At 34.9% G+C, this 13,226-nt stretch overlaps 1 protein-coding gene across 13 annotated transcripts in view; it reads right to left on the bottom strand.

The window, feature by feature from the left end:
• DGKB (diacylglycerol kinase beta) overlaps positions 1-13,226 on the bottom strand; it is a 755,291-nt gene that overhangs the window by 558,603 nt on the left and 183,462 nt on the right. For all 13 annotated transcript variants that reach the window (XM_032760162.1, XM_032760169.1, XM_032760230.1 and 10 more), the window contains one exon: positions 5,045-5,188. In XM_032760162.1, the coding sequence (XP_032616053.1) occupies positions 5,045-5,188 (144 nt within the window). The remainder of the gene's footprint in view (positions 1-5,044; positions 5,189-13,226) is intronic.

Raw genomic sequence — 13,226 nt, 5'->3', positions numbered from 1 at the left:
TATTCATAAGAGAAACAATAAAAACAACAAAAGACGGCTTTTCAAAATAAAAAGAGCCCCATAAAGTAGCTCAGAAATTATGGATTTTAGTCATAGCTAGATAAACTGGTGGTGTAATTAATAACCACCCTCTCTTAGTCTTTTTTTTTTTTTTTTTCATTGACAAACTATAGGAAAGTTGACTAGGTGATCTTTAAGGTCTTTTCATTATTAAATCTCATTGTTTCTAAGGTTAATACTGCACAGGGAAGTAACTTTTAACATGTAGGTTACTGTTCAGTCTCCGTATGTCAGTTATCTACTTTCTGGATCTTTCCCTATTGATTTTCTCTTTAGTGATACATTTTAAGGAAATGTAAGATAATATAAAAAATTCTTGTTAAATCATTAACAACTTGATAAGCACAAATTCAAATGTGAATATCATGTATTTTAAAGTCAAAAATATAAAGTTAGTATTATTCGATATCTTAAATAGTTGATGTTATTTTTATTTTTTCAAGCACTCATTGACTTTATTTTTACCCATTGACTTTAATACACTTCCATTTAACTATCATTTATTGAGCATCTACCTGTTGACACACACACACACACACACACACACACACACAGACTGATGTGGGTGCAAGGGTACAAAACAGAGCAAAATAAATCCAATTAGGGATGGCAAGAAGATTCATGATGCAGGGTAAGCCTCAAATGTGGACTAGACTTGATCAAATATACACTGTGGGGAGGCAGGGGGTTGAAACCCAGCAATTGCACATTGTAATCAAAGGGATGAAAGTGGAAAAGTTCAGGGTTTGATGATAGAAAAGTTGACCCATGTGACTAGGACATGGTTTGTGCATATGTGTGCAGGTCACAGCCAAAGCAAGCCTGGCAGAGTAGGTTGGGGTCAAACTGTGGAATCAGATCAGTGTATGCACGCCAAGTTTAGGGTTTCAATTTTACACATTATGAAATCAGGAACTATCAAAGGGAATTTTTCACTCTGAATCAGAAGAGAAACAGAAAAAAAAGTATATTAGTTGATTAGGTTTTAAGTAAAATAAAAGGAAGTTGCAAGAACATATACTTAATGAGTAAGATGATGATTAAATAGGTAGGTGTTTGGGAAAAAAAAAAAAAAATTATCTGGATTAACTTTTAACTAGAAAATGAGACAAGAGAAACACTGAGCACTGAAGGCCAGGTGAGGTTTTGAGTAGAGCTATAACCCAAAGAATTATATTTTTATTTCACTAAGCCTCTGCCACTCAGTATAGTATAGGAGCAAATAAGTTGAATGTCTGAAATTAAGTGCGAAAAACTAATTGACATCATGGATTATGAGATCAGTTTAAATTTGAAAGGATGGGCAACCAAAAGTCAGCAGGCAAATTCAAGAGGGAGTAAACTGGGCACGGGTAAAATAGTTTTAATTTACTTTTATTTCACCTAACATGCATTTATGTGAAGTAATAAATGTGAAGGAATGTATGTGAACAAACATTAGTTTAATCTAATCCTCATAGTTATCCTATGGGATAGAGACTATTTAATGATCCCAGTTTTGCATTTGAGAAAACTGAGTCCTGAGGAAGTTTCAAAAATATACTCAGATCACTGAGACAGTTAATTTTCAACCTAGGGTTTGCATTCAATCATTATAAATCAAGAGTCAAGGTTCTTAATTACTGTACTATGCAATAATTAAATTAAAAGTAGGAGAGTGAGAAGTTAAGTGAACATAGGCTGAGATCAAAGTAAAATTGACAGTTTAGTTTTAGAATAATAGCAGTTCTCGGCAGTTACAAGGCTTGGAGTATTGTAACAGAAGTGAAGGGCTGAAATAAAATGGAGGCAAAGCCACAGGATTTGAGCGTAAAAGACAGGTTGATGACTTTCCCTAAAGTACTATGGAGCACTTGAAGTTAGAAGGGCAAATCAGCCCTGAGACCATGTCCTCGTTCATTCACAGGGGCTGTTGGTAATTGGTACCAACAAAGAGAGATAAAAATGGAATTCCCCACAAACCCAACATACACAGGCATACATGCACGTATGCATGCATGCAAAAGCACACATCCAAGGGTAACAAACACCTTCTACCTAATAGAGCCTCGGGACGGGAAGGTCCTCAGAGAGAAGAATTAGGATTGCATGAAGGAAATAAAGTTGAAGACATGGCTTATATGGTAAGTCCTCAATATGATTGCTAGATACTGGGAACCTGTGACTTCAAGCAAAACAATGTACAGAGAGTTCTCGAATAACACCCTTTCCTTCCATGACATTTTGTTATAACATTGATGAGCAAAAAAATGGTTTTGTTATATACATTGTTCAACTTCAAGTCACAGCTTCCAAAAACCCACTGGGGATGTTAAGTGAGGACTTCTGTAATCAGTAAAACATTTGGGAACTTTTGTTTGTTATTTTTTAATGGAATGAGCTTTATAATAAACATTGTGTAAATACCTGGCAGAAAAGACAGGCAATGGAAAGTGGTGGGAGGCACTGAATAGATTTTAAAAATATTTGGGGAAACAAAGTATTACTTATATAAACATTGACAACAGTGTAATTCATTTATCTAATAACCTAGGTAAAATACCTAACAAATACTGCCACTATTCAACAACTCCAAGAAAAACAACTGTAATTTCAGGTGAATTCCTTGTGTATATGTGTTTTCACCGGACAGAAGGAATTGCATAAGCCAGTGCTTCTCAAAATGTGATCCCTGGAACAACAGCATCCGCATCACCTGGAAACTTGTTAGACATGCACATTTTCAGATCCCACCCCAGGCCAGCTGAATCAGATATACCAGTCCTGCAGGTGATTCTGATGTGTGATCAAGTTTGAGAACCTCTAACCGAAATCAAATTTCTTTCTGCTTAGCTACCTGGAAGTAAGAGCCAAATTCAACATTGACCTGCCAAAGTTAATTTTAGGTGCTTGTTCACGTCTGTTTCTGTGTTAATTATAATTGCTTTTTATTATTTTCATTCTTCTGGTCTATATTGTATTTAATAAATTGTAATCCTTTTGGAGTATTTATTAAACTAACAATCAATACAAATTTTTGAAGTCTTACTGAGAATTTGTTTTTAAAAATCTGTAACTGAAAAAGAATACATGTTAGTAACTTTTACATATGCAATTTTAGAAGGGTAAACATATGTGGTAAATTGTTAAAAAAGTGGATGAGGAAGATTGATTGTTATTTAATTGACACAGGAAAGGGCCAGGCATTGGCATTAAAAAAGAAAAAGAAAGAAAACCAAACTTAGGATGATTCTGATGTATAGCCAGGGTAAGAATCACCAAATTAGAGGATAGGAGAAAAGAAAGCTACAGCATCATGTATTTTGAAGAGTTTGATGAAAATGATAGTGGTGATTCTGGGCCATAACAAGACTGCCTATAAGAAGATTCTGAAGAAATGGTTTAAAACAAAAGGAAAAGGCAACGCATCCAGTGTAAGCTTGAAAAAAAGCTGGGAAACTCAAAGAAAGAAACGGAGAGAAGGGGGTTGAGAACACTAAAGAAAAGTAAATGGCAGGTCAATTGGACAAGATTCATCATATCTTTTTGGATAGCGTGGTGAGTTAACATTCTATCTGCAACTGTAGACAAAATCTATGTGGGTTCAAGGATGCACACTGAAAACTCAAAAGCATTCTTCTTAGGAATTCCACCTTAAAAGCAATATACATCCAGCTGACCTAGAAATAGTTAAACAGCAAGACCAAATACTATCTTGGGGAGGATGGATGGTGCCTTTATTCATTTTCAGATGTGGAAAAAATGTTTGTCTTTATATGTTTATAATCATCCCAAATGTGCTCCTGATAACACCTGAGCAAACTTTCTCTCTGGCTGTCACTTCAATAGAAATTCACTGAACATTAATATTTACTTTGGAATGAGACAGATTTCTGTAAGTTCTTAGGAATACAAAATAAATCTTGAAATGCAAATATTCAACATTTATGAATAATAAATATATATTTAAAGATGATATTCATATGGTTTATTCATAACCTAAGCAGGTGTGACTCTTAAATAATCACATTAGAGTAAATCCTTTATTGGAAGGAGAAATATTATCAAAAATTACTATTAAATTTAACTAAAAATGCCCCCCAATAATAATTCTGAGACATCACGATTATTTGTATTTGCTTTAGAAGTACTAAAGTTTAGATTTATTATCTTCACTATCATTCTAGTAGCAAGCATTTTTCATTAAATTTACCATATCCTGTAAAATCAAATTTATCAGATTATTGAGTAAGCTGCCAGGACTATATTTAGAAAGAGCCTCAGAGATAGAATAGATGATCAAATGATCAGGTTTAGAGTAAATGCTTGAAAAATATTTTCTTATATTGCAATGAGTATACTTAGCCACCAGAGAGAGCTCAGTCACTATGTTTTATTAAAGACAGTAATTATTTACGTTCAAGTGAATAGAAAATCTCTATCCGCCATATCCTAAAAGAAACAAAGCTATTGTTTAATGATTTATAATATCCAGAATCAAATACTGTAAATGACACTTTCAGGTTTAGCATTTGAGAGATAATGTGTCTCTGCCAACAAGAGTGTTAGTGCTGAAGATTGCAAGGGAGATTTCCACTGGGGAAAAGGTGCAGGTTGCATATTTATAGGCAATTTTCTCACTCACTAATGGGAAAGTTTCTTCACACACTAGAAATAAATGCTTTATGAAAACAGCTCAAAGGCTATTTTCTAATAGCATCTTGTTAACTCCAGAGAACTGAGGAAGAGCTTTTTAAAGTCATATGACAAACATAATCAAGAAATAATCAGTAATAAATGGAACTTGATAAATAAGAATCTGAAATTAATAGATTTTAATATCTTTTGTCTGATTCTCAGCAGGAGGAAATTTTTACTATTAAACAGGATCACTTTATTCAACAAAAATTATGCAACTATACTAATGCAATTTTAAGTTAATCAATATCCAGTCCTTTCTCCTGCCCCCAACCATGATAAGTAAACAAAATGAAGAAACACATACACTCAAGCTTATCCTCAGGCCTTCCTCTTTCAAGCAGAGACAGGTAACAGACAATGTCCTTCAGGTGGATTACTTCTGGGGAACACGTATTTGCAGGAGAAGTAGTCCGCGGAGGGGTGATGGCACCTTTATTCATTCTCAGACCTGGAAAAAAAATTGTCTTTATATTTTGTTAATTATTTACAGTGATCTCAAACAGAAAACAAATTAAGAAAATAGAGAACACACAGGCTACATAGAAATTTATATTTTTTAGGCATAGAATAACCAAATTCTCTGTAATATCAGTACAGCAGCTAGACATAGCCTACGACTGTTGTAGATGAAGGAGAGTTCTTTGGGATCCACAGACATGGCACTGCTCTGTCACCCACTGGATGGTATTTGGGTCAGAATAATATTATCCCAGGTGAGTTGGTACACATTTGAATGCTTGAAGACCCACTTCCCTATTCCACTTTTCTCTGCTTTAGGTAGTGACAGCTATAAATCATTCGGGAAGATATTTAAAATGGACTTTTTCACAAAATACTGAAGAAAAAAATGTCAGTCTTTCACAATATAATTTCTCTATTGATAATAAGTGATCATCCATTCATAAAGTCATGTATTTGTTTCAAATATTTGCCAATACCATGAAGAAGACATCCTTTTTTACCATCAAGGGATTTGCCCATGAGTAAGAATAAAGAGAACATAAGCAAAACTCTGGATAAACATGATGGATATTAGAGAGGTAAAAACACATGAGTGGTTTGGTTTTTAAACGGTTCTCACTTTATTTCTGAAACCCATTATCTGTGTCTGTTCTATGACAAGGATATAGGTTGCTTATTACCTGTCTGGTGATAATCTAACTATGTTCACAATAACTTGTTAGTTCTATCTTACCCAGAAGCCACTGAAGTCAGATTGTGTGTATCTGACAAGGCCTGAAGATAAACCGCAATTATCCCTTGAGGGATATATGGCATTTTTAGAGGTATTTGGGAAAAATAACTAATGGGTTGAGTGGCTACTAGATTCCTAATCAACCAGGAGCTACTGTAAGGAATAATTCGAACCAAACACCGTTCTAGAACCCTGTTCTTAGCACAGATCTACCTGACTGCGTGTCTCTCACTCTACTTTAGTTTTTCAATTTGTAACTTTCCATGAATACCCATCATCTTGTCAAGCCATCTCAAGATTCCCAGGCATATAATTCAATGTGTTGTGAAATGTCCCAAGTTAGTTTTATCATTGGTGATGTTGTCACTAATAAAGGGAACTATTTACTGAGTGCCTAATATGTGACTGAAATCATGACAGCAGCTTTAACACATATTATCTCACATTATTCTTACATGAACCCTGTGAGGTAGAGTGCATTTTCCCCATTTTACAGATTAGGAACTGTCTTACAGATTTTAACTTCCCAGAGTTTCATAACCAGCAAGACAAATCCATCTTCTTTTTTCTACACTGGCAGCTTACAAATTATTTTTGTTCAAGGCCAATCATAAAAGTGTAAGAAAAATAATTTACATCTTAACACTGTGCACATGCATGCATGCACACACACACACGCACACACACACACACACACACACATTAGTGGGATTCATAATTGCCCAAATATTTTCTTTTCTATATTAACCTACTCCTATTCTATCCTATTCTTAAAATTTTTTTTCAAAGACCAACTAAATTGAATTTATTAGCCACCAATGGATCAAAAATCACAGTTTGAAAAAACACTGCTTTGGGTCTTTCCATCCTTTTTTTTTTTTTTTTTTTTTCTGAGATGGAGTCTCACTCTGTAACCCAGGGACTGGAGTGCAATGGCGCGATCTTGGCTCACTGCAACCTCTGCCTCCTGGGTTCAAGTGATTCTCCTGCCTCAGCCTCCTGAGTAGCTGGGATTACCGGTGCGCGCCACCACGCCTGGTTGATTTTTTTGTGTGTGTGTATTTTTAGTAGAGATGGTGTTTCACCATGTTGGTCAGGCTGGTCTCGAATTCCTGATCTCGTGATCCATCCACCTTGGCCTCCCAAAGTGCTGGGATTACAGGTGTGAGCCACCATGCCCAGCCCCTTTCTTTTTAAAATGAAGTCTTACTTATTTCAAATGTGGCTTTATGTTTTACATTAATTCTACTCCTGTTTATAAAGTTATCAACAGAGACATATATTGTAAATGGAATTTCCTTCTTAATAGAAGTATCAATGTATATCTAATACAAACTAATAGTTATTTATAAACCAAAGAAGGCAGGGAATTGAAGACAATCCTGAGCTTTAAAAAAAAAATAAATAAATAACCGGAATAACTGAAACTAGCCAATTAAAGCTTAGCCAGCTGCAGGAACAAGCAGTTCCAACTCATGATAAAAAACATTTTGGCGCTGACCCTTGACATGACCATAACTTTCAGACTTGGAGAACACAGCACTTGAATTACGGTCGGATAAGCTATGACCTAACTCATCCTGCTGATGAGCTAATCCTCTTTTCCACCGTTTTCCCCTGTGGTACTGAAATGATTTAATCAGCTTGATTTAACTCTTTTATAGAAAAATTCAGAACAAAACAAAAAAGAAAGAAAAGAATATGTTCTGACACTTATTTGAAAGAAAGCCAAATATATTATAGATCTTCACTTATTTAGAACATGGCATGATCATTTGTACTTATACAACTAAGGTACATGGTGTTTAATTATCAGCTTTCATCATACTGAACACAAACAATTGAGAATGTAAGGATCACATAATTTTGTCTTTTCTGTATGTAATGTATAAATTGAGTATGAATGTACACATATAATTTGTATTTAGCATCACGTTTTTGAAGGAATATGCTACTGTACTAAAATTATTTTTGTTTGGAAAAATGAGTATATTTTCCATTTTCTTTTCATGAAATATTGTTAACTGAACATTTAAAGCTGTATCATGTGTTTATTACATGAAATATGGTTAAATGAATATTTAAAGCTGTATCATGTATTTATTTCCATGAAATATTAACTGAATATTAAAGCTGTATCAAGTATTTGTGTCACAGTTTTACATTTAAATAGCGTAAAGCTTATATAACAGAAATAAGGGCATATATTCAATCTATACATTGAAGAACTAATCAACTCTTCCTTAAGTCCAATAGCAGCCAAATTTGAGAGGTAAAATATATACTTTTGGAATGATTTATAGAGTGCACTGAAGAAGAAGATAAAATGTCAAAGACCTTTTATTATTATTACTTGATAAAAAGAAAATTGTAGAACAGGACTGAATTTTTTAAAGACTCTATTCTTTTTTAAAAAGTTTGAGGCTCACAATAAAATGGAGACTGTACAGAGATTGAACATTGCTTTATATCTTTCCTTCATTTTCTTTACTAAAGTCTTGCTTATTTCAAATATCTCTCTGTGTTTCACATTAATTCTGCTTCTGTTTATAAAGTTATTACCCAGTACACATGTATATTCTTCCCCACTACCAACATTCTCCACCAAAGTAGTACGTTAGTGACACCTCATTACTGTCCAGTCTCTATAATATACATTAGGGTTCTCTTTTTGTTGTATATTCTATGAGTTTGGACACGTGTATAATGATGTGTCCACCATTATAGTGTCTTTCAGAGAAGTTTCACTGCCCTAAAATATTTCTACTCTGTTTATTTATCTCTGCCCTCCCAACAACCTCTGAAACTTGTATTTTCTCCCTGATTTTGCCCTTCCCATAGAGTCACAGAGTTGAAGCATGCAGACTGGCTATTTAGACTGGCTTTTTTCTGTTATTAATATGCATTTACATTTCCTCCGTGTCTTCTCATGGCCTGATAGCTCATTTATTTTTATCACTGAATAACATTGCATTATCTGGATGTACTACAGTTTATGCGCTCATCAACTTGATTAAATTTTGAGGTGTTTAATTAATAAAAAAGCTCGGCCAGTCACGGGGACTCATGCCTGTAATCCCAGCACTTTGGGAGGCCGAGGTGGGCGGATTACAAGGTGAAGAGATCGAGAACATCCTGGCCAACATGGTGAAACTTCGTCTCTACTAAAAATACAAAACTTAGCTGGGCGTGGTGGTGCATGCTTGTAGTCCCAGATACTTGGGAGGTTGAGGCAGAAGGATTGCTTGAACCCAGGAGGCGGAGGTTGCAGTGAGCCAAGATCACGCCACTGCACTCCAGCCTGGGCGGCAGAGCGAGACTGTCTCAAAAAAAAAAAAATAAATAAATAAAAATAGAAAAGCTCACAGATTTATTCCTGCTCCCACCACCTCCCAAAAATCAGCCCACTTTTTTTTAATGTTTCTTTATATTATGTTTTCATTTCGTTTTCTGAAAGCAGGCCCTGGTCCTCAATCTGTCTCCATAGGAGTTATTTTTACACCCTATTCTACCCTTTATTTATTTATTTATTTATTTTTCTTTTGCCCTTGCCCTAAATCTGGCTGAAGCTCACTACTTATCTTCCTCGATTGCAGTTCACTACCCTGAAGAAAAGTCCTTTTTCCTTTTAAGAAGTTTGCACTAATCTAATGGTTATTCAGAAGCCTAGGAGACAACATGTACGGCAACCAAGAAGTTGCAAGCCTGACTTCTTGACTACAGCTGAAATGATAAAATAATAACATGAAATAGTAAGTGAGATCCTCTCTAGCAGCAATAGCCTCTGGTGAGGAAGCTCAAAATTCTATTTTTAATTAACAAAGGCCAATTTTACACACCCAGTCATCAGTGAAATTCTCTCTTTATAACTAAAATGAAACATAAAGGTGGGCAAAACAAAAGGGTTCGTTTGTTTGTTTTTTGGCCTCAAGTGATCAGAGCTAAATATTGCTTCAGAGTAAATATTGCAGTTGACACTTAAAGTAGTATAATCTGCAGATTCTTCTACTTGCCCTAGGCTATACTACTTTAAATATTTCATCACAAAAGTGAAGCAAATGTGTGTGTGTGTATATATATGTGTGTGTGTGTGTGTGTATATTACAATAGTACAAAATAAAGTGAAAAATAAGCATTGTAATCAGAGCGTATTAGTCTTATTAGGAATAATTATCTTGTACTTAGCATTTATTTCTGTTAAAATAATTTCGTTATATATACACATACATACACACATACACATTCTTTTCTTCAAAGCTTTAGTTATAAAAAGTAGTTAGCATTAGTCAAATTGAATGTTGCCTACTATTATCATATTTCTAATCACGTGATTTTCATTTTACTCCAATCTAGACACTTCACTTCTTGAAACAATAACCTCAAAAGTTGTATTTAATAGATAATTTTAATTCCAGCCTCAGGTTCAATTATTAGCAGATAAGTTTTGGGTACCTGTTAAATTAGTGCCTCTGGTCCAGTTTGTTTTATTTTCAAACACTTGCATTTCATATAATGTAAACAGTGACATTTTCTCTATTTCTTAATGAAATAGTCAAAAACAATAACACGGATTACATTTCTAAATTTATAAGGCAGTAAAACACTGGCAATTTAGCTTTTTCTTTTAAAATATTGGTTCAATTTACAGAAATGTATCAGATTTATTTATCACGTAGTATAATTATATTTCCAACATCAATACTATTGGTTATAATGAGTAGCATTGATAATCAGAATAAAAATAGTTGATATTAGTATTGTCATATATTTCATGATTTTTACACTTAATCTTTCAATTATGCTTGTTGTAGTATATTATAATTATCTTTCATTCTTTATGTTTACCCAAACCGGCAGCAAAATGAGGTAGATGGCATTTTCAGTGAATAAGAAACGTAATAGAGATGGTGGTTCCTTATAAAGAGAAGACAGACTGTGAGAGACAGTCCCCGATATGAAACTGGGATCAGACAAACCTCTCTGAGAACATACTCTGGTTTTCACCTGTTTGGACATTGGCAAAAACCCCAAACGAGCAATTACAGGGAGAAGGACTTAAAGTGTAGGTCTTTGGGGATAATGTTTTAAGAGCAGAGTAACCTCTGTGAAGGAACAACATTAATAACAGCTCTGGTTGTGTGCAAACAATACTTTTGTACAGTGGTCTTATTTGACCCTACAATTCTGTTTTAAAGATGAGAAAGTGAAAAGTCAGTAAGTAAACTATTAGTGATCATATACCAGTCAGTCAACGGAGCAAAAAGGTGAAGACAATCATCTCATTCCAAACTTTGGCCTCTTTTTAGAAGCAGTAAAAATGAGATCTGTCTACATCAGTGTTATCCAATAAAATTTTCTGAAGGCTGAGTTCAGTGGTTCACACCTGTAATCCTAGTGTTTTGGGAGGCCAAGGCAAAAAGGTCACTTGAGTCCAGGAGTTCAAGCCCAACCTGGGCAAAATAGGGAAACTTCATCTCTATAAAAAAAAATTTAAAATTACCCACTGGGGGGCATGCATTTGTAGTCCCAGCTACCTGGGGGGCTGAGCAAGAGAATCACTTGAGTCCAGCAATTCAAAGTTACAGTAAGCTATGATCACACCACTGCAGTCTGGGCAACAAACAGAGCAAGATTCTGTCTCTTGAAAAAAAAAAAACAAAAAAAAACTTTCTGCACTCTTCAATACAATAAAATTAACTACATATGGCTATTTGACCAAAATTATTAATGAATTTAAATTTAAATAGCAATGGATAGCTAGTGGTTACCGTATCAGGTTGTGTAGGCTATACACTGTATGCAGGTGGATAATTGAAAGTTATTTAAATTATTCTCAGTAATTTGAATACATATAAGTATGGGACAAAAATAATTAAACCACTACATATTAAAAGAGCCCATGATGCGAAATTTTCTGTATTTATCACATGAAAAGAAATTCCAATAATCTCCTTAAATTTTACTGTACAGATATTGTTCAGAATTTATAATATCTTTAAAACAAAAAGGATATGTTGATTTTTTTTTTTTGAGATAGGGTCTCACTCTGTGATGCCCAGGCTGGAGTGCAGTGGCATGTTCACTACAACCTCCACCTCCAGGGTTCAAGGGATTCTCCCACCTCAGCCTCCAAGAAGCTGGAATTACAGGTGTGAGCCACCACATCCAGCTAATTTTTGTATTTTTTGGTAGAGATGGAGTTTCACCATGTTGGCCAGGCTGGTCTCAAACTCCCGACCTCGGCCTTCCAAAGTGCTGGGATTACAGGCCTGAGCAACCATGCGCAACCAATATGTTGAAATTGAACTTTATGCTATGTATGCACACCAAAACATTGAAACATAATTTATTTAATGAATAATGGTAATGACTGGCATTTATTAAGCATTTATAATGTACACAATACTATTTCAAATGATGTACATGCATCATGTTTTTTTCAGTCTCACAATAGTTAATAAAATACATACACATATTATCCCCATTTTACATTTAAGAAAACAGAGGTGAGAACAAGGTGCACAGGTACGACTCAAAATGCAGTCTGAATTGGAGTTTTATTATTTATTTATTTATTTATTTATTTTTGAGATGGAGTCACTCTGTAGCCCAGGCTGGGGTGCAGTGGTGCAATCTGGGCTCACGGCAACCTCTGCCTCCCAGGTTCAAGCAATTCTCCTGCCTCAGCCTCCCAGGTAGCTGGGATTATAGGCACCTGCCACCATGCCCAGCTAATTTTTGTATTCTTTGTAGAGATGGGGTTTTGTTATGTTGGGCAGGCTGGTTTCTCACTCCTGACCTCAAGTGATCTACCCACCTTGGCCTCACAAAGTGCTGGGATTACAGACGTGAGCCACCGTGCCTGGCCAGAATTGGAGTTTTATACTCTAAGCATGATTCTGTGAGGCTGGACAGAGAAAAATAAATCAGAAGAAACTGTCTTCTGCCTCTCAATAAAAGACCTTTGTTTTAAGAGTCTGGTTTTCAAGACTCTTAAGGGTGGATACATTGATTAAATCATAAACATTTGAAAGAAAATTAGAAACCATAGCCAGAGCTAAGAACTCTAAATTTTCGTCTTCCATTTGGCCCATGTCTTGGGCCATCCATCATAATATGTTTGTGAACATGTATTTATATGTGTGCTTGCATGTGTAAACATGCACATATATTTACCAAATCTTTATGTATGATTTTTCTTATTGCTCATCTGTGTTTTTGATAGATATACAACTAGCCCATTATAATCATAAACACAATAAATATTCAGGACCCTTAAGATTAGTCATGT

The sequence above is a fragment of the Hylobates moloch genome, unplaced genomic scaffold (assembly GCF_009828535.3).
Source record: "Hylobates moloch isolate HMO894 unplaced genomic scaffold, HMol_V3 SCAFFOLD_1, whole genome shotgun sequence".
Classification (NCBI taxonomy): domain Eukaryota; kingdom Metazoa; phylum Chordata; class Mammalia; order Primates; family Hylobatidae; genus Hylobates; species Hylobates moloch.
This window is presented reverse-complemented; position numbering and strand designations above follow the sequence as displayed.